This window comes from Topomyia yanbarensis, chromosome 3 (genome assembly GCF_030247195.1).
Source record: "Topomyia yanbarensis strain Yona2022 chromosome 3, ASM3024719v1, whole genome shotgun sequence".
Taxonomy (NCBI): Eukaryota; Metazoa; Arthropoda; class Insecta; order Diptera; family Culicidae; genus Topomyia; species Topomyia yanbarensis.
Genome location: NC_080672.1, coordinates 184,908,108 through 184,930,139, shown reverse-complemented (window position 1 = coordinate 184,930,139; position 22,032 = coordinate 184,908,108). Strand labels below are relative to the sequence as shown.

At 40.5% G+C, this 22,032-nt stretch overlaps 1 protein-coding gene across 1 annotated transcript in view; it reads left to right on the top strand.

The window, feature by feature from the left end:
* Positions 1-22,032, top strand: part of LOC131687480 (WD repeat and FYVE domain-containing protein 3) — a 1,208,520-nt gene that overhangs the window by 275,193 nt on the left and 911,295 nt on the right. Inside the window, exons 4-6 of the mRNA XM_058971572.1 lie at positions 4,940-5,132; positions 5,199-5,385; positions 5,449-6,098. Of these exons, the coding sequence (XP_058827555.1) occupies positions 4,940-5,132; positions 5,199-5,385; positions 5,449-6,098 (1,030 nt within the window). The remainder of the gene's footprint in view (positions 1-4,939; positions 5,133-5,198; positions 5,386-5,448; positions 6,099-22,032) is intronic.

Sequence of the window (22,032 nt, the reverse complement as noted above, 5' to 3'; positions counted from 1 at the left end):
GAAGTAACAAAGTTATTATCTCGTCTATTTGAAAAGTTATGAACGATTTTTGTTAAAAAATACACCATTTTCAAAAATTAATTATTTTTTTTACAGAAATAACGCTCTCGCAGTTTTTTCACCAAAAACTGCAAAAGTTTCGATCTTTCAAATGAAATTAAAAGATTGAAAATCCATTTGCAATGTTGGAAGATATATAGCTTTGAAAAAAACCATTTTTGTTTTGAAAATCGCCTGTAACTATGCAAACAATAGAGATAGAAACTTCATTGCTTCGGCAAAAATGTGTATTTATAAAAGTTCTAAAAACCTCTAGAACAAAGTATTAGCGAAAAATTAACATATAAAAAGATATCAATAGAAAACGAATTTTTAAAGAGCCACCCCACCTTGTATATTGCAAAAATCATAGCACATGAACCATTAGAAATAGCCACATAGTATCTTAAGAAAAGTTGCTTCAATTTGATTGATTTATAACTTTGTAGAACATTGTGTAGCTGAATTTTACATATCTAAGAAGTTGATACTTTGAACACCCTAACCACAAGGACCTCCCTAATTCAACTAATATAAAAAAATCGGCAAGAAAGTACTAACAAAGTTTGCCGAAGATACTATATATCTAAAACCAACGGTTTTGGCGCAACAGTTTTGTCTTCCTAAATACAGCTTTTGGACCATAGTGCACGGGCTGCTGTTATGACGTCATCGCATTAACCGAGACGTAGGTCGACAACCGTACTCTATCTCGCCAGGTGTTTGGTTCAACATTTGATGTCTTCCGCTGTGATCGCAATGCCCCCAACAGCCACAAGACATCAGGTGGTGGTGTACTCATCGCCGTTCGCCATGGTATAAAAGCCCGAGTGATCAACGATGAGCGGTGGGCGAGCTCCGAGCAAGTGTGGATATCAATGAAACTTGCCGATCGCAATCTCTTCCTGTGTGTAGTGTATTTCCCACCTGACCGAATTCGTGATCACCGAAATTACAAATTTTCAAGCGTTTTTTCCGACGAGATCCTTTCCCCACAAAAAGTCGCTGCCGCTTCAAATCTAACTCCTTTTCTAGGACGAACCATCAACCGAATTTGTGTCGATAATACTGTCATTCTTGCAGCAAATTCCAAGCTGAAAGCATCTAGTTCCCCGGGCGCAGATGGCGTTCCCTCGATTTTTGTCAAAAAGTGCATCAGCGGGCTTCTTGAACCACTTCGGCGAGTCTTTGTGCTATCACTTAATACTGGAACATGCTCTTCCTGCTGGAAAGCAGCGCACATGTTTCCAGTTCACAAAAAAGGAAAAAAATCGAACATTGACAATTATCGGGGAATCTCGTGTTTAAGTGCAGTATCAAAACTATTCGAGCTGGTTGTCTTAGACCCTATTTTCTTTCACTGCAAACACTACATTGCAGACGACCAACACGGTTTTATGCCTAAACGATCGACAACGACTAACCTGCTCTCGTTCACAACATATGTACTCGATGGATTCGCTGACGAATTGCAAACCGATGCTATTTACATGGATTTATCTGCGACCTTCCACAAAATCAATCATGATATCGCAATAGCGAAGCTGGACAAACTCGGTATTCATAGACAACTACTGCGCTGGTTTCGTTCCTACCTCGATGGAAGGCAACTACAAATCAGCATTAAGGACTGTCTATCTACACCATTCTTCGCTACATCCGGCATCCCACAAGGAAGCCATCTCGGTCCAGTGATATTCCTCCTCTGCTTTAATGACGTCAACATCAAATTACAAGGACCCCGCCTTTCTTTTGCCGACGACATGAAAATGTTTCGACAAATACGGGATAAAACCGATGCCGAGTTTCTTCAGAAGGAATTGGAGAGCTTTAGTACGTGGTGTGATCTAAACAGAATGGTTTTAAACCCGAGCAAATGCTCAATCGTTACGTTCACGCGGAAACGCCATCTCTCTATTGCGAGCTGGTTCGCTCAACACTGGAATATTGTTCTGCTGTTTGGAACCCTTACTATCAGAACGGTGTCGACAGAATCGAGGCCGTCCATGGCGGTTCATACGCTTTGCACTCCGACATCTTCCTTGGCAAAACAGATTTCAGCTGCCAAGCTACGAAAACCGTTTTCAGTTATTACAGCTATTTTAAAAACTCTAAGCATCCGGAGGGACTGCTCTCGAGCCCTGTTCGTCTCGGACTTACTGTCTGCCAGGGTGGATTGCCCTACAATCCTCGGACGCCTCGATCTTCAAGCTCGCGTTCGAGCTCTGCACAACAACTCTCTTCTGCGAGTCCCGTTCTATGGGCGCCAGAGCGCTAACTATGGGCGCCAGAGCACTGTTACTGGACTCCAGCGTGTGTTTAACAGTGTGGCGACGGCGTTTGACTTCAACCTGATAAGGAATTCGATAAAAACTAAAATAATGCGTATTCTGAAATGTAATTAGTTTAAGTATCCACCATTGGGGCCAAGGGGTCTGTTGGTGACGGTACAACAAATAAACAAATAAACAAATTATCAAAAGTTGCGGCAACACTGCAAACTAGCGAAAGCCGTACCAAAAAGAATTCGTAAATTTTTGTTCGTTATTCTGCATGAAGGCAGTCCTTCCATCAACAATGCGAAAGTGATAAAAGCCGATGTCACGTTTCAAACTATCAGTATTTCAAATTATCTGTTGAAGGGGAAGGTCGTTTATTTCTTTCCAATTTTAATTATTTATCCGATGTAAGTCGCGCGCGGCTGGAAGAGACGGCAAACCGTCGTTGCGGCTGACTGATTGTTCCATTTCGCATGTTATTTTTGTAAATTAAAAGCCCTTTTCAGGGCTATAACCAACAATGAAGAACAAATTTGAAAAATTCTTGACAATGACAACCTAATTTCGCCGTTTATATTCGTTACTTGTTGCTTGCGCGTACATTGACAATCTGAAATTTACAACAATCTGTGATTTGTTTAAAATTATCCTTCCGAAACAATACAAAAATGTACAGTTATTTAAAAGTATATTGCCATGCTGAAATTGGCGAAAATCAAACCAAATCCAAAAGTCATCAGTGCAAAAGTGATAAAAGCCGATGTCACGTTTCAAGCTATCAGCATTTCATATTAGATTTTGAAAGGAAAGTTTGTTTCTTTTTATTTCGAAATATTTATCTGATGTAAGTAGCGTGAGAAGGCAGACCTTGTTTTGCAGCTGACTAATTGTTCCATTCTGCATGTTATTTTTGTTAAACTAAAAGCCCTTAGTTAGTTTAGTACTTTTGATTCCATAGCACGCGTGTTTGTGGATTCCACAAATAGTCCTTTTCAGGATTCCATCAATGGACTCCAAATATAGAACATTTCAGAGTTAATGTTAATTAAACTACCGAATATATAAAGGTACGTATGTTAAACTTTCTTCGTTAACGAATATTTTGAGTTATGACCAGTTATTTTTCTATTGCGCTTGCAAACATTTAATTTGATAGCAGGTATTTAAAGATAGATGTAAGATTTTGTTTGTGAGCATCATTAATTTATGTTCCCATTTCGTGGATTTGAATAAAACTTTTTTAAAACTTGAATTTGTCACACTACAGGTTATCGATTTTAATTTAAAAAATTCAACAATTATCTCTAGTGAAGAATAGCATGGCTGTGTGTAGTTCTGAAACAGTCGATGGCATTAAGGGTTTTTAATTTGGCCACGGATAATATTGCTTGCTCATAAAACTGGCTGCATTTTTAATGTCATCGTTGTCGTGTCTTTTACACAACCCTTAATTTTTTTTATTTCGATTATAGAGTTTTAACCTTAAGGTCATTCGCCTCTTCGGGTTAGAAACATCTCTTATGAAAAATATCTAACCCTATGTGCGGGGTCGGGACTCGAACCTAGGTGCGCTGCGTACAAGGCAATCGATTTACCAACTACGCTACGCCCACCCCTAAAGATCGCGTACCTCCATTTTTTCGCACAGCTTGTTTCACATGTTTTTCGATTAGGAAGGGGGATAAACCAATTTATGAGGTAGTTTCACCTTCGCGTTCGATCACTAGTAGCCTGGCGTGTTCACTTAAGCTTGTTGAAACTTTCCGAGAGCGGGGAAGTCCCCGCTTCGACGTAAAGACTCAGTGCCCAGCATCGGAGCTGGACACCGGTAATAAAAACTTAGATTGAGTCGGTTGAACTTTGTTTGTTCGGGCACCAGCGTATAAACTTCACAATTCAAGTGTGTTCGGTTTTGCTTTGGTTAACCCGAAAGATAGTAAAGCGGAGGACAGAAAAGTCGACCTTTCACTGTGCTGGTCTGTTCAGAACTGTATGGAGTTGTTAAATAAGGTATTGTTTTGGTATTTGTAAAAATTACTGGAATACATAAATAATACTAAAATAAAGTATTATACCTCATTGAGGTATTCAGCAGTCATTGAAGAATGTTTCTTCACCTGCTGAATACCTCCATGAGGTTTTAATAATCAATTAATGCCAGGTTTTGGTATGATATCAGAAAATAGTATGCTCGAGTTATTAGCCAGTTATTTTCTCCTGGATTGGATAGTTCGTAAATTGCCTTGTATTCAGCTCAACTGGTTTAAATTCCCAACCCGCGCTTTGGGTTAAATTTAACAAAACGATGTGTATTTATTGTACAAATGCGATAACAATCAAGGTAAGTCTAGATTTTTAGTCGATTAGTGGATAAAGAAACCATACTATGATAAATTACCGTGATTTGAATGTACGAGACTAGTATATCACATTGTACCAATTACAAAACTAACGAAGCTCTATTGGACTCATGCTATAATATTACAGTCGTGATACGCATAACAGTTCTATGTGCTTTGGATTTCATGTGGATATGGGACTGTTGTTCATATTTTGGCAGATTATTCGAACATCTCATTTTAGTCGAACTTTGACTAATGTAATCGTAATCATATTTCCAGGTTCTTGTGCGACTCTGTGCTCATCCATACCCAGCAGAGGAATTGGCAAGAATGGATGACCTGTCGTTATTATTTTCAGCAGTCACATCCCACTGTCCGGCGTATAATGTGATTTGGCGGAAATCTGCTGCGGAAATTTTGATGACACTTTCACGTCATGGATTGACAAATGTTGTAGTGAGTTATTTGCACAGTATGTATTTATGAAAGTCATACTATTATTTAAATAATAATGTGTCTATCTAAATATTATTTACAGACAAAGGATGCATGTCGCTGTGTATAGATAATATGCAAAGATCTTCACAATTGCAACCTCTAGAAGTTGTTGAAATGGTGGTCTCAGTTTTTTGTTTTCTTAAAGATTCTAGTGAAGTTTCCCAAGTATTACTGGATGATTTCAAGTCCTGTCAAGGATATCTTTTTTTGGTTGATTTTTTGATCAAGTAAATTGAAATATTTTATATGAGTGTGAGTAAAAATGTTCATATTTCCTTTCTTCTTTTCAGATTAGACCAGGAAGATAAAAAATCACCAGACACTGATGCTGCCATTAGAAACCTTGTTTTAATGACAACCTCTCTGTGCACTTGCGGCTATACCGAGTTGAAAGTGTCGATGAATAACAATTCATTATTTCAAATGCAAGGCTTTAAAATGCCACAGATATCGTCTCGTGGAACGTGTGTTCGAAATTTACACGCTTTTCAAGTGCTACAAACGGTTTTTCTAAAATCTGATAACACATCCCTCTGCTGTATTATTTTGGAAGCAATATCAAGCATATATCATTCTGACAACGCAAACTATTTCATCTTGGAATCGCAGAATACATTGTGTCAATTTTCAGAAACAATTCATTTGAAAAGTGCTCCTGTAAGAGAACGATATTTCGGATTGCTGGAATTTGTCGTTTTTCAATTAAATTTTGTACCGTGCAAAGAATTGATCTCATTGTCGTTGCTGTTAAAATCAAATCATTCGTTGGAATGCAGTATTTCATGCATGAATACTTTTCTCAACTTGTTAAAACATAATGGTTTATTTTCCGATGTGTATCGCGAAGTAGGAGTGCTCGAGGTGTTTGTCAATTGTTTGAAAAAGTACAAAAAATATTTAGAAGCGGCTGGAACCGACAGGAAAACCGATTTACCTGCAGGTATGTTAATTGATGAAATGTTAATTTATGGGAAACTTAATGGAATTGCGTGTAGGGCTTTGCCGATTTTTAAAAAATCGACGGTAAAATTTTTCGAAACAAAGAAAACATAGGGAGCGGACATAGCATAGTTGGTAAATCGATTGCCTTGTTCGCAGCTCACCTGCATTCGATTCCCAACCCCGCACATAGGGTTAGAGATTATTCCAAAAGAGATTTTTCTAACCCGAAAAGAGGTGAATGACCCTATATAATCGAAATAAAAAAGGGAAACATAGAAAAATGGAGAATAGTCTAAGCTACAATTTAGTATTTTTGTTGTTACGAAATTCGGTGTTTCGTTCGAATGGTGTTCAGAGGAAACTTTTACTCTCGAATTTCACTTTTATTTCATATGAATGTACTACTCGATATTTACATATGTTTGTTGAGAATTTAATGAAGAAAATATCCACCGCTTACATTACCTAAATATGAGGTACCATTTTGCTGTACATCAAATCATATTTAGAAAAATCATGCTTGCGTTGCGGCGGATCTACAAATTTTACACTGTTATCTTTTTTATGGAGGTTTTATAACCTTATGGTTATTCGCCTCTTTTAGGGATAAAAAATCTCTTTGGAAAGTTTCTTACCCTGTGTGCGGGGTTGGGAATCGAACCCAGATGAGCTACGTACAAGGCAATCGATTTACCATCTGACGAATTTCGCGCTAAATCGTATTCAGAGTTGGCAACACTCTCTCAGATTTTAATGAAACTTTCTGTACATGAGAACTTTGTCACAAAAAGCCACTTTGCATACTTTGTTTTTCTTGTCTTTTGAAAAGGGCTAAACTTTTTTTTACCATTTTTTTCAAATGTCTATAGTCTGAAAATGACAAATCCTACAAAAAAATGTTGTAGAAGTGATTTTCACAGAAGTAGTCAAATTTTCGAATAAAAATATTGAAAAAATTCTTCATTGACTCCTACACTGAAAAAAATCGATTTTAAAAATTTAAAGACGATTTACAAAAAAAACCCATTTTTGACTTGGATGAAATTTTGTTCCAAGATAAATTATTATGTTCCCTACCTACTGTCAAAAATTCAAGTTGGGCACTTTCAAGGGAAAAAAGTTATTTGACAAAAAACTTTTCCTTGTACAAATAGAATTTTTTTCTTCAGTGTATTTTTATCGAAAACTAAACCAATGAAAGTCATAATATTCTCAGAATCCAATAAAACTCAGTTTGTGAGAAGATATTGTCTAATTTAGCAACTAAGCATATTTTTATTAAGGGGTTACATATTTTTTCATTTTTCATAAAATCAATTTTTTTTATTACTTTATCTGAAAGTACAACTCCTTGAGAATGTTTTCCAAAATTTTTTATAGAGATCCGAGAAATAGATCGAGAGTTACAGCGCTTCCAAGTGCGCTTCGTCTACCAAGAGCAGTGTTAATTTTATTTGAAATTTTAAACTCGATTATCTCGAAATGTTGTTTTACTAAAAATGGTTTTTCCGTGATCACGATTACCGAAAAACTACTCAATCAATTTTCTTAATTTTTTTCAATTGATCGTAATTAATTTTTCTCGTACTTTAACGATTCCTTTTTTATTCATAAATTTTTGTTTCATGGATAAAAGAATTTTTTAATACAATTTTTAGAGCATAAAACAGCAATTTTTTACTAAAAACGCTTTTAATTCACCTAACAGTGTGATGATAACTCTTATCGCTTTCTTCGGGTATTATATCGATTGAGAAAATTTAGAACTTGATGCTTCGCGGTGTTTTTGATAACACATCCTACAAGGACTCAGAGAATCGCTCAAATTATCATAGGACAATATCAGTGCAAGAAATCTCGAAGATTAAATCAATTTAATGGAACAGCGGAAAAATGGCCCATGAAATAGAAATACAAACTAATTATAACTAATGCTCCGTTAATAAATATATAAATTCTTCAATCAATGCATTGTGTTGGGAAAACTGAATTTTCCTAAAGGGGTTATATATGTTGTGCTGAGTTAAAAAAATCTAAAAACAAATTTGCGAATGGATTTGAAGTTCATACTCTCAACAGCTTTTGCTCAAATTCTCAATGCGGCTGAGAACTAAGCACTGAAATTTCAACTCTTGATATCTCGCTACCTCTGAAGTGCATGCGTGCATAGTTCAAACTTTACTTCGATCTTTGATCTGAATTGTTATCCCTAATCCTAATGCCAAAGAACAAATAAAAACTCTTGAAACCCGTTAGGGAAAATCATTATCATTACTGGAATTTTCTTTTTCACGAAACCTTTCGATAACCTTCCGTCACTTCTATTAAAAATTTTCAAATACTTTATAATTTACATAATCTTATTAGGAACAGTTGTTTAAGAAGCTTTTGTAATATTATGTAGGAAAAGCTGAAAATTTATGAATTTCTGCAACATATAAAGCCTTAAGTATACCAATTAATTTAGGATACCCTTTTAACATAAACTATCGCACGAATGGGAATAGGTTCGCCGTACTTTGGAAAAATTCGATAAAATAACCCCTTGAAAAACTCGATAAATAACCCCACGGTGTTCCTAAAACCGTTATTAACAAAAAATTAAAGGGTTGTGTACAGGACACGACCGCGGTGACATTAAAAATATAGCTTTTTTTGTCTATCACACATATCGACACACGTTCTTGTTCACTCGCCTGTTTTCATATGTTACAATTTGCTATATACCCTCCCCATTAAAACATAATTTATTGAAGGTCTTTTAACGGTAATCTATTAATTAATCAAGTATCTCACTAGGTGATTGGCATTATTTGGCTGATCCATCTAGTAAAAATAGGCTGGTCTGGTGTGATGAGGAAACCCACGCCCGCCAACGGAAATATACAGATTCTCCATAAAATATGAAATTTCATTTTCCATTTAAATTTTCAATAATGTACTAATGAACTTAAGTAAACAATCTTAAGTGTAAGTATTTCTTGATCGATTAGTGGTGGAAAAATGAAATTATTTGATAAATTACATTGTTATGCAACTTTCGCACTACCAGTTAAAACGGGTTTTTATGCTATCTTGGTGACATTTTTCTTGTTGCTAATTATTAAAACGTGTTATAACTCTGTAGTGTAAACATTGTATTATTAAACCAATTCTGCAGTGTTTTATGTTATATAGGTGTTTTATGTGGTAATAGGACTGACATAATTATATCTTCAGTACAGCGGTTTGTTTCATAATTTAAAACAGATTTATTTTAAAATTTAAATTAGTATACCCAACCGTATTTGTTGTATACCTTAAAACGCAATTTGAACTGTGTTTTAAATACATAGGGTAGGACAGATGTTCTGACTGGTTAAACTGGGAAAACAATTTTAAGTCCAGTAACGCTTAAGACATGGCTTGAATTTGAATCGAAAAAGAACACCCGCTTCAACTGCTGCTGGGGCGGTAAGTTCTGTTTTAAAATTTTCCGTTGTGTGCAGTACGAAACAAAAGTGTTTGAAATTAGAAAACAAAAAGTTCTGCTGGGAATGTGATTGTTTCCGATGCAATTACACTCAGATTTTTCACGCAGGGGATACAGGCCGTGTAAATGAAAACCGCGTAAATTTAAAAAAACGCGTTAATGAAAACCGCGTAAATTTCAAAAACCGCGTAAAAAACCTGAGTGTACTCTCCTATATAAAATATTACGCTGCTGAACAGTGCAATAACTACAGAAGCACGTTGTCAGATGCCTTACTGATAAAAAACATACAACCGAAATATGAAACATGAAAACCAATTGGCTCTTTACCCTACGCAGCTACAAAGCGCCGTAAACATGGATTAACAAGTTACAACGCACACGCATGCATAAAAATGAATATATTTTTTTCAAACGCAACACTTAAGCAGCACACACCGTATTGAATTAAATCCAAACCACCCCGCCCACCCACTTTGCAAATCATTCTGTGACACCGTGCTGGTACCCGAAAAATCCGCACACGGCCACCGCTGCCGAAAATGCATCTTACCCGTTCGACATAAGAACAAAAACTGATTCAAACGGGTACGCGTCACCTCTATTTATAAACTAACCGTATATGGTTTAGTCACTTAGGTGCGAGTGTGTGCAAATGCCAACGTTACCGAAAATCGATAGCGCTTATTGCATCGCCCGGAGACGACGTTGCTCGTGTGGGATAAGAGCAACAACTGATTTAAACGGACATGCGTTGCTTCTATTTATGACTTTTCGTGTTTCATTGAGCAACTAAGCTGCCCTCTTTTGACGGCTGTGTCTGAGAAATCTGCCTCACGAATGGTATTTTTCCCGTTTTTTGTGAACTTTTTAATTTTACCAATTTCCAAAAGTCTACTTTTATTGGGGAGATATTAAATTATTACCAATATTTAAGTTAGGTGTTTCTGAATCGGTTGGTGTATGAATGATTAAAATCCATCTAGTAATATCGGAGTTATAAGCGTGCAAACCTTACATAGTTTCGTTACATGGGAGATAGTTTAGATTTTAGAATGACACCTAGCCCCAGATAGTGGAGTAAGACATTTTTAATGTCAAAAAATGACCATAAATTTGTCATACGGCATTCGAAAGATACAGTATCCAAGCATCTTCTCAGTGAATTTCAAAATGATCCATCGAGGGATTCGAGAGAAATTGCAATTTGAAGTTTTATGACACGTTTCATAAGGCTACCAGCAAACACCCACGGGTTTGATCCTATCTCTACAAACAAAATTTTTTTTGTCTACTTATTTAGTACATTAACAATGAAACGTTTACCTGTTCAATAATGAAAAAAATAATTAGAATCGGTCAACAAACCATTGAGATATGGCCTTTTGAAGTAAACATTCCAACTTTCATTCATTTTTTTTTAGTTTTCACATTATATTTAATGTTTGGTAGGCAACCCTATTTTCATATTTTTTCAGTGCACCATATAAACAACACCTTTTGTACATTATATTTATGTAATTAAATGGTAAGGTTTTCCTTTAAAAACCGCGACACGTATAAACGATCTAAATAGTCAATGGACAAACATGGATTCACGCTTGAAGTCTGGTAGAAAACCCATCTATGACCGCATACCACATCCAAACCGTTATAAATTTCGATTCCGCCAATGAAATATTTTCAAACTTGCAGGAGATATACTTGATTACTATATCTTTCGAATGCCATGTACTAAATAAGTAAACAAAAAAAATTTGTTTGTAGAGATAGGACCAAACCCGTGGGTGTTTGCTGGTAGCCTTATGAAACGTGTCATAAAACTTCAAATTGCAATTTCTCTCGAATCCCTCGATGGATCATTTTGAAATTCACTGAGAAGATGCTTGTATACTGTATCTTTCGAATGCCGTATGACAAATTTATGGTCATTTTTTTGTTAATAACGGTTTTAGGAACACCGTGAACCCCTTGAAAAACTATCTCAAAATTACCGTAGTTCGATGCAATTGAAAGAAAATATCCTCAAAATATGGGATGTACCTATTACTGTGACATTTTTTTTCCTTTATAGCAAACTGAAGCTGTTCAAATATTCTTCCCTTCCCTTGATGTAGACTAATAACTATTTCTGATTATTTAGTACAGTCTTCTAGCGCAAAAATTAAAAAAAAATGATTTTTTTTTATTTTTGCATATTCGCATCTTTAAGATAAGAAAAACATGGTCAAGAAATGGATTAACTCAAATTCAGCCTTGTTTGTCTGCTATAGCCCATCAAACATATTTTCATGTGAGGCTGATAAAATTTTCAATGTTTAATAATAGATAGACATTCGGGTATTCGAAGAAGTTTCTTGTGGACGAGTGTAGAACAACTTTGTTTCTACTTACTTGGGGTCAGCAGCGTACTCAGAAACTCGGTTTGGTGGTGATTTGGTGAAAATCTAACTTACTGTCCAAATGGCATAATTATGAAACCGCCATCTTTGAAGTTTTAAAATTATGGAAAATCAGTTTTTCAAAAAATTGTAACAGAGTTCCTGTCTTTAGCGAATTTGTTGAGACTTTCATTTAAAACAACTTTATTGTAGGCATCAATACTACGTATATGGAGTATATCGAGTTATAAAATGATATTTACAAGTGTTCCTTAATCTAGTTTTTTTTCTAAAATAACTTTCTATTGTGAGCTTCACAAACTCAAGCTTTGGATAAAATGTAAATTTTATTTATAAACAATAGAAAGGATTTATCATAAACAGTAAAATCATAATAATTTAATTTAATATAAAATAGAAATAGCCTAAAATATGTTAATACCTTGAACACATGAAGCCTTCATGTCTTCAACCAAGTTGTTTGTATATGCACTCCTAAAAATTTTGCTGAAGACATTAAGTCTGGAACTAAATTTGTTTGAAGAGTAAATACTTCTTGGAGGATATAACGCCAAAATTATTTTATCAAATTATGTGTTGTTTAACGTTTGTAAATTTCATCGAAGATACTAAACCTGCGAAATTGTCGGAATGGAAAACGCCATTTTTCTTAAATTCACCTACTTTTGGAAGGTGGTTTTCTCGTTATTAATTCTATAACGTTTTTGTCTCAAATCGACGCATTTCCAAAATAAAAATATTTTCAGCAAATGTTGGAAGTTATGCAATTTTTCGGTGAGCAGTTCTATGTTTCATAGACATTAAAGCAATTCCAGTATCGCTTCCTATTAAAAAAGACCCTAATCCATATTACAATACACCCCTTCAAAACTGAACTCAATATGATAAGAAATTATGATTATGATTGATTGCAGAATTGTGGATTGAGATTCTATTGGAATGTTTTAGGCAAGTATTTGATATGGATGTTATTAGACAACTGTGAGACCAATAGATCAGTTACAGATCAGGATCGCATTCCCACAATTTTTCAAAGGTCCTCATGATGTTTCAAACAATAGGTTATAAATGTACTGATCAGATAATTATTATTGTAATATTGAATTAAATCAGTCAGCATCAATAAATTTCTAACTTCAATTCATTTTTTTGGGCGAGGGGGGGAAGGGTATGGTTAAACTCCAAAGCATCCTCTTGGCTACACCACTGCTTGGAGTTATTTTCGCTTTTCATTTTCCGAGATATGTTTCAGATCGATCCGATGGTTATAAGTCCGAAGGTTCGCGTAAATGAAATTTACGCCGATAAGTGATCGAGTTCCATCTAGACAACTTGGAATTGTTCGGTGGTTATTCTAGCGGTTGTAGATAGAAAAATGAAATACGAAATTCATTTTATCGAAATAATCATTGGCTCATTTAAATGGATTATTAGGCCATTACAAATCTTTTTTAAAAATTATGTCCAAGTGCATTTTTTTCTGAAGGGGAGGGCAAACAAAAAATAAATATTTATTTTAATAAACTTTTTTTTCTTTTTGCATTTTCTTTCGATTGTTCTCGTGGACGTTTCCGCAGGGTGATTTCGTATAGCGGGGTTGAGTTATTTGTTTTACTAGAAAAATTCAAGCAAACATTACTGAATCAATCAAAAGTTCACATAGGAAAGGGATGCTAAAGTTTTCGTTTTAAATAATTTTCCCAATAGTGCAATTTTTAAATTCCCAATAAAAGCTTGAAAGTTCTCTAAGAACTTAATGTAAACATTTAAGAGTACTTTAAGGTATTAACTTTTGGTTGCTTGAATAGTTTTCGTTCCGTCGTGGCGGCACATGGACCGGTCTTTACACACAAGGCATGAAAATCGGTGAAAGATGACCCTGCTTGATAACAATGTACAGAAACAGGATTGCAACATTTCACTTATGGACTTTTGGAAAACATTCTGGAATGAATCCAAAGGTAAAGTGTGCGTCAATGGAATTATTCATCTCAGATATGGTTTTCTCTGAAATTTTTTTTTCTATTGCGTATTTCGTATACAGTAGCCTGGCGAACGTACATCCTGTGCATACTATACTTTTTCGAACTCTAGTGGAAACATCAGCTTTGGTTTATCGCTTGTGCTTGAAGACTTGTAGATTTGTTTGTTTGGTACATGATAGTAATTCGGCTCGGTTCCGTGTACATCTTCGAAATCTTTGCAATTTTCTCCATCTTGTTGCGCAGTAGGTAGCCACATCAGATAAATTCATTTGATAGTCGTACGGATTTATGAAATGTATAGCAATCATCAGTTAATTTTTTGCCTTTTTCATATAAGGAAGACTGTGCAATCACTCCGAAATTCGACTTTTTAAGCTACACCCGGAGTGTCAAGTGTCATATACCACTAGATTCAGTTCGTCGATATCTGAAAATGTCTGTATGTTTTATAGTATGGTTAAATAGCTTCAAAAGTGCATTGGCTCTAGGTGGGATTCACTTTTGTGCGTAACCGCTACTAATAGTCCTTACTTCTCTTCCTTCCTTTTGTTCCACGAGATTGCATCGAAGTGTTATATCGTGGGGATGCTGATTCAGTCTTAAGACAAAATGATACATTAGAGCGGTTTAGCTCCGAACACATATCCGGCTAATCGCAGTGGTGAACTTCCGTTAGCCATTTGGCTCCCGTTTCTGTGAACCATTTAGTTCCTGTTTTCGCGAGCCATCTCAATTCCTCGTCGGAAGTTCTCCCGATACCGATGCCTGTTGCCTAAGTCATTTAGCTCCCAGTTTTGTCGCAATCTTCTCGCATAGTCCATAAATCCTACTCAAAGGGCCAACCAGTACTTGGCGAGGACGGTTCGGCGATACTGGATGGAGCGTAGCTTCTGGTTCGCTGCTTCCGGTTCGTTGAAAACTCGACGACCCACCGCTGGTGCTTCACTCGACCTACTCGATCTTGTCCCTGACGGTGAAACTAGTCTGCTCACATGCTTCGATCCGGCGATTCCAGCTGGTTCGTGGTGCCCAGTACACTGGCGCCTCAAGCAAAGCTGTGGTTGCTCTCACAGCCTTCCCCTTAACATAATCATCGTAACTTTAAAAGTTCAAATCGATGATATATTTTCCGACCGCGCTGTCTTTCGGCTGCTAGTCATTACCAACTCTGTTTTATGATGGGCTCCGTGTCGAGTGTCTCCTCTTCTAGCGATTGTCCGATGACTTGGAACACCACATCATCCGTGAAGCCGAAAATCGTTATATCTCTGGGAAGGTTCAGCTTCAATACTCCATCGTACACTGCGTTCCACAGCATCGAGTCGAGGAACGTCAGTTGTAGTTGTGATTCTCCCTTGTCTGTCTCGTAGATCAGTGTTCGGTACTGAAAGTAGCTCTATAATATCCTGCAGAGTTATTCATGCTGTACAGCGAATGGGCGATTGCTTCCCAGCTAGTACTATTGAAGCATTCTTCACGCCTAAGGGAACCACCACGCAAAAACGATATCCTTATCTCTGCTGTCTCCAAAGCTCCCACAACCGTTTGGATGGATTTCACTGTAGACCTGCCTATAAGGAAGCCGAATTACATGAGATGCCGTTCTCACGGTCCGCGTACTTCGTTAGCTTGTTCAGGATTACTCCTTCTCTCTAACATTACCAAGGGATATATTGACTACGCTGAAAGATCTCCATGTTGTCCCGGCAACGGAAGCAATATCAGCTTTTGTCGCTTCCAATTATCGGATCGTTTTGAACATATCCGGGCTCTCATGTATCACTTCACTTTTATGGCTTTCGCCATCTCGATTTTGTTGGTAAATAGATATTCATCTTTGTGATCATCCTCCTCACTGTACGACGAAAATAGAATGTTGTGGGGAAAACCTTTCGATGGTGACCTCCATCTTTTCCGGGCACCTTTCAGGTGGTGCAGCTGAGCCTTTTATCTTTGTTATTTGTAGGTCTCTCCTAAGGAAATTCGCGTTGGCTTTGTGGCAAGGCTTTCTTGTACAGCTTGACTGCTTTGTTAAGAGCGGTTCTTGCAGCTCGCTTCCCTTGAGCTTTCTGATTTCTGTTTTAATTTTAAATATATTTGACACGGCTCAAAGCGTTAGCACAACTGAACCGTGGAGCGCACCTTGGGGGTCATTTGGTCCGTCTTCTCTCGCGTTTTCGTTTACGTCCATGTCATCATCGGTACTGCATTCATCTTGCTCATCGTCGGATGTTCTTATTTGTTGTTTGTGCTTACAGGTCGCTATTGTAAATCCTTCTTCATCGGTATTAGATTCCTTATTGGTGGTGTTGGTTGTTGGTTTGGAAACATATGCTGTAATCGTTGTTACTTCGATGTTGGTAATGGCAGTTGGTTTAGTGGTACTGGGGCCGATCGTTGTTGAGCTGGTGCTTGTGAATGCCCGGTCTGCAGTCGTTGGTTTACCAACTGGTTGTTGTTTTTTTTTTTTTTTTTTTTTTTTACAATGGAGAAGACCTTTATGTCCTAGCCCAGTACACGTGCTAACGGTAGGGTCCAATCTACCACACGGGGTGCACTGGGGGCGTGTCGGACTCGAATGGTGACCAGCCATTAATACCGACTAAACTCCATTGGGCTCCGCCATCATTCCTCCCAGGAACTACCTCTCGGTATTACTTCTGGGGGGATGGCTGTACTGAATGTACTCATTCACTCTCACTCACGCGATCATACATCCTGTATGAGGCTTACTTGGGTGCTCTCTAAATCACACTTTGATTCACTCTCAAACACTCCCACATGAGGCTGACTTTTGTGCTCACCTTTTACGTTCCATGCGAGGCTGACTTGTGTGCTCACCTTACTCATTCCTTGCTAGGCTTACTTTTGTGCTCGCCCTACCCATACATGTGAGGCTGACTTGGGTGCTCACCCTATCACCTGATTCACTCTCAATCGTGCCACTCTATTGTACCTTTGTCACTCCCTCTGGCATCCCATGTGGGACATTTTTCTTAGGCCCCACTTCTGACATACCATGCGAGGCTGACTTTTGTGCTCACCTTTTTCATTCCTTGCTTGCTACCAACCTGTGAGGCTGACTTTTATGCTCACCCTTAACATGCAGTTTGAGACTGACTTGGATGCTCACCCTTTCACTCCTCTGCCACGCCATGAGGCATCGATAGCTTAGTTCCAACATACTACGCTACGACCCTCCCGTCTTGGCATGAGGCAGTCCACTTATACGCCTATACACTCACTCTTCTGTCTTGCTTCGGGGTGGCTGGGTTTACCCCTTACGCGGTTGCCATTCGCTGCGCCAACCTACCTCGGCATGAACAGACCATTCACTCTCTTATTTTGCGCTTGGCCTTTTTCGCTCCAGCTAACCAATCACTAGTTAGCCGTGCCCGCCGTCTGTTGCTCGGTTCGCCAGATTACCTGTAGCCTACTGGCAATCTGGATGGTAGCAGCCGAGACTGCGTTCCACTTCTCCACCGTTTGACACATCCGCTGGATAAGGGTATCCGGGGTTGTGTCCCAGCCACAGACGTCAAGCATTGCTCTTCTTTCGACGTCGAACCGATGACATACGAACAGTATGTGTTCGGCAGTTTCATCTACACCTGGGCAGTCCGGGCAGACTGGGACCTCCGCGTGCCCGAACCTGTGGAGGTACTGACGGAAACAGCCATGGCCTGACAGGAATTGTGTCAGGTGGAAGTGAACTTCCCCATGGGGTCTTCCCACCCAGCTCGATATGCTAGGTATCAGCCGGTGGGTCCACCTACCTTTCGAGGAGTTGTCCCACTCACGCTGCCATCTGGCGACCGAGGTCACCCTGGTGCGCTCGCGGGCTCCCCTATTTCCACGTAGCTCAAAGCACTCCTCATCTTCCCGAATGACCAGCCCGACTGGCATCATGCTCGCTATCACGCAGGATGCATCGTGTGATACCGTGCGGTAGGCAGATATCACTCTGAGGCACATCACGCGGTAGGTGCTCTCCAGTTTCTGTAGGTAACTGGTTACCCTCAGTGCTCTTGACCATGACGGGCCGCCGTACCTGAGGATAGATACGGCAACGCCTGCCAGTAACCTACGTCTACTGGCGCACACCTTTGAGCTGTTGGACATCATTCTCGATAGTGCCGCAACAGCAGTCGACGCTCTCTTGCACGTATAGTCGACATGGCTGCCGAAGGTCAGCTTGTCGTCTATAATGACTCCGAGAGACTTCAGACTTCGCTGTGAAGTGATCGCGACTTCTCCCACATGGATAACTGCATGTTGTGCCGACTTGCGGTTGTTGACGATAACTACCTCCGTCTTATGATGAGCGAGCTCCAGGCCTCTCGCGCTCATCCATTCCTCCACCGTGCTAATCGCGTGTTCTGCGGTTAGTTCTACCTCAGGAATTGACTCCCCGTAGACCTCCAAGGTTACGTCGTCGGCAAAGCCGACGATCTTGACCCCAGGAGGGAACTTCAGTCTCAGAACCCCGTCATACATGAGGTTCCATAGCACCGGGCCTAGGATCGAGCCCTGCGGGACTCCGGCGGTAATCGGAACCCTTTTCTGACCGGCATCGGTCTCGTATAGCAGTACGCGGTTTTGGAAGTAACTTTCCAGGATCCGGTACAGACCCACCGGTAGGCTAAGCCGGTGTAACGAGAGCGCGATGGCATCCCAGCTTGCGCTGTTGAATGCATTCTTCACGTCAAGTGTCACTAACGCATAGTATCGAATACCTCGCCTTTTTCGTTGGATCGCTATCTCGGCAGTATTTATCACTGAGTTGAGAGCGTCCACTGTGGACTTACCCTTCCGAAAGCCAAACTGGTTGCTTGACAGACCGTCCGTACCTTCCGCGTACGGGGTGAGCCTGTTGAGGATGATCCTCTCAAGCAGTTTGCCAGTCGTGTCTATCAGACAGATTGGTCTGTACGCCGATGGGTCGCCTGGCGGCTTCCCGGGCTTCGGCAACAGCACCAGTTTCTGCCTTTTCCATCTATCGGGGAAACGGCACTCGTCAAGGCATCTCTGCATAGCTAGCCTGAACATGTTCGGGTTCGCTATGATCGCTGCCTTGAGAGCGTTGTTCGGGACTCCATCCGGCCCTGGAGCTTTGTTCATTGCTAGGGATTTAGCCACTGCGAGTAGTTCTTCGTTCGTCACTGGAGCCACCATTTCGACCGTGCCCGCACTGTCTCGTAGTGCAGGTGGCCAGGGGCTTGTGGCTCGAGACGGGAAGAGTACTTCGATAATCGTTGCCAACCGGTCCGGAGACCGTTCAGGGGGTGAGGAGCCCCCTTTGGTCTTGGCCATCACAATCCGGTAGGCGTCACCCCACGGATTCGCGTTGGCACTCTCACACAGGTTGTCGAAACACGCTCTCTTGCTGCTTTTAATAGCCTTGTTAAGGGCTAATTTCGCAGCTCGAAACACTTCACGGCGGTTCTCTCTTGCATCCTCGGTGCGAGCTCTTTGCATCCTACGTCTAGCTCTGAGACAGGCTGACCGTAGAGCTGCAATCTCGGCACTCCACCAGTATACCGGGCATCTACCGTTTCTTGGCAGTGTTTTTCTCGGCATAGTGGCGTCGCACGCGCGTGATAGAACAGCTACCAGCGCATCCCCGCTTAGACTGTCGGTGTTGGCCTCCAGTCCCAGGGCCGCGGTGAAAGCTTCGCTGTCGAAGTGATTGGACTTCCACCCGCGTACCTGACAGGGATCTCCCGCCCTCGGATGCTGCACACCATAGTTGATCTTAAAGCGGATTGCTAAATGATCACTATGGGTGTAGCCTTCGTCTACCCTCCATTCCATGCCTGGAGCCAGACTCGGGCTGGCAAAGGTCAAATCAATCCACGCCTCCACTCCGTTTCTACGGAATGTACTAGCGGAGCCATCATTAGCTAGCACAGTATCGAGTTTCGCAAACGCTTCCATTAGCGCTTGACCCCTGCTATTTGTACAGCGGCTGCCCCACTCCACTGCCCAAGCGTTGAAGTCTCCCGCTATTACTACCGGTTTCCGGCCCACGAGGTCCGACGAGAGCCTGTCGATCATCTGGTAGAACTGTTCTATTGGCCACCTTGGTGGGGCGTAGCAGCTGCAATAGAACACACCATTGATCTTGGCAATCGCCACACCCTCGGCGGAGGGGTGTATTACCTCTTGAACCGGGAACCTTCCCGTTGTACAGATTGCCACCATTCCAGACCCGTCCGACACCCAATTGCCGTTGCCGGCAGGGATGCTGTACGGGTCTGATAATAGGGCGACATCTGTCCTCGACTCCGAGACCGACTGCCACAGCAGCTGTTGGGCTGCTGCACAATGGTTAAGATTTAGCTGTGTGACTCTCACGGCTTCTTCTTATTTAACTCGCCGAAGGGACACGAAGGTCCGCCCATAGCATGTTTATGGGCTTGCTTCTTAGAGGTGCAGATAAGGCACTTATATGCCTTAGTGCACCCCCGCTCTTTATGCCCCTCCTCGCCGCATCGACGACATAGCTTACTCCTGTCTAGGCCTTTGCATTCGTAAGCTTTATGGCCGGATTCTAGGCACCGATAGCACCTGTCCACTGAAGGCGGCTGGGGTATACTAATAGGGCATACCGACCAGCCGATCTTCAGCTTCCCTTTCTCGGTTACCTTTTTGGCATCCGCATTCAGTAGCCTGAGGTAGGCTACTTGGGTGCCAGAGGGTCCGTCCCTCAATCGCACAGAGGCCCGCTCGATTGTGACGCCGCATTGCTCCTTGACGGCTGCGGCGACGTCTTCTGCGGTCGCGAACTCGTCCAAGTGTTTGCACTGGAGAGTTGTTTCCGCACCTAGCGACCTGATTTGGGCGCCCTCACCAAGGACCTCTTGGGCCAAGGCCTTGTATATTGCACTTGATTGTGCGCCTCGCTTCAACACCAGGAGCATCTCTCCCGTGTTGGTGCGTCTTACGCTACGCACATCCTGCCCAAGGGTTGTTGTTTAACATACGATGATTGTATACCGGCTTTGGTCGTATCAGGTGGAATTTCTTTAGCATTCTCTACGCAAGGTTTCCCGTGGTGTATGTGGATGATCACAATATTGACAGGTAGGAATCTGTCCTGGGTGCGTGACTAGTATTCGTTGAGAATATTCAACACCATGAGGTGATTTGCATGTGAAAATCAAGTAAGAGGGAATAGGTTTTGTCGGATGCATTCTCACCACACGAACGCCGTTGCGGAGTCTTGGGAAGAAGTTCCTCCAAATATCTTCCTTAACACTATTCACCTCTCCGTATTTTGACAGGATTTGTTTGATAGCGAAGGAACTAGTACGTGGTGCCAGGTCATGTATCTTTATTTCAATACTGTCAACATCTATATACGTTGGGATACTGTATAAAATGTCATTACATTCGATGACGTGTTTCATGTTGTTCTGGGAAGCGAATGATTCTGCTTGACTAATGTTTTTAACATATTCAGTACCGCATGACGTAAATGGTGGAATTGCACCGCATAAAGTACCACAAGCTACGTTGAACTTAAAGTTCACCTTCAACATTTGCTCCCCTTCATGAATTGATGGTATTGCCGGATATTTCGTGTAGTCAACAGCAACACAGTTTGCCCGCATCGTGATATACTTTTGCTTTGCATTGTCACTCATTGTTTGTTCACGTTTCACACACTAGGCAGAAGGAATCAATTTTTGCCTTTGCAAATAGACCAAGCGTCGCGCGGGTAAATTTGATTATTTGCCCTGCTATTGCAGCGGAGCGATTTCTAGCTTCTGAACTGAGCGAGATGAGAAACCGAAGTGATCTCCGACTTCTTCTCCAAGCTCGGAGGTAACTTATACGTAGATCGATAATCGTCGTATTGCACCCGGCGACCGTTTTTCGGTTTCCCATCCCTTGGTATGGTCGCATTACACGCCCTTGTTAGTAGTGCCGTGAACTCGTTCGCATTTAGGTTGAAGAGGATACCCTCAAATTCATGTTCATCGACGGACACGTTCCTGTGAAAAATCGCTGTTCCATCTTCACTCGTTTATATATCTCCCACATATTCATATTCATGTGTAGTCCTGT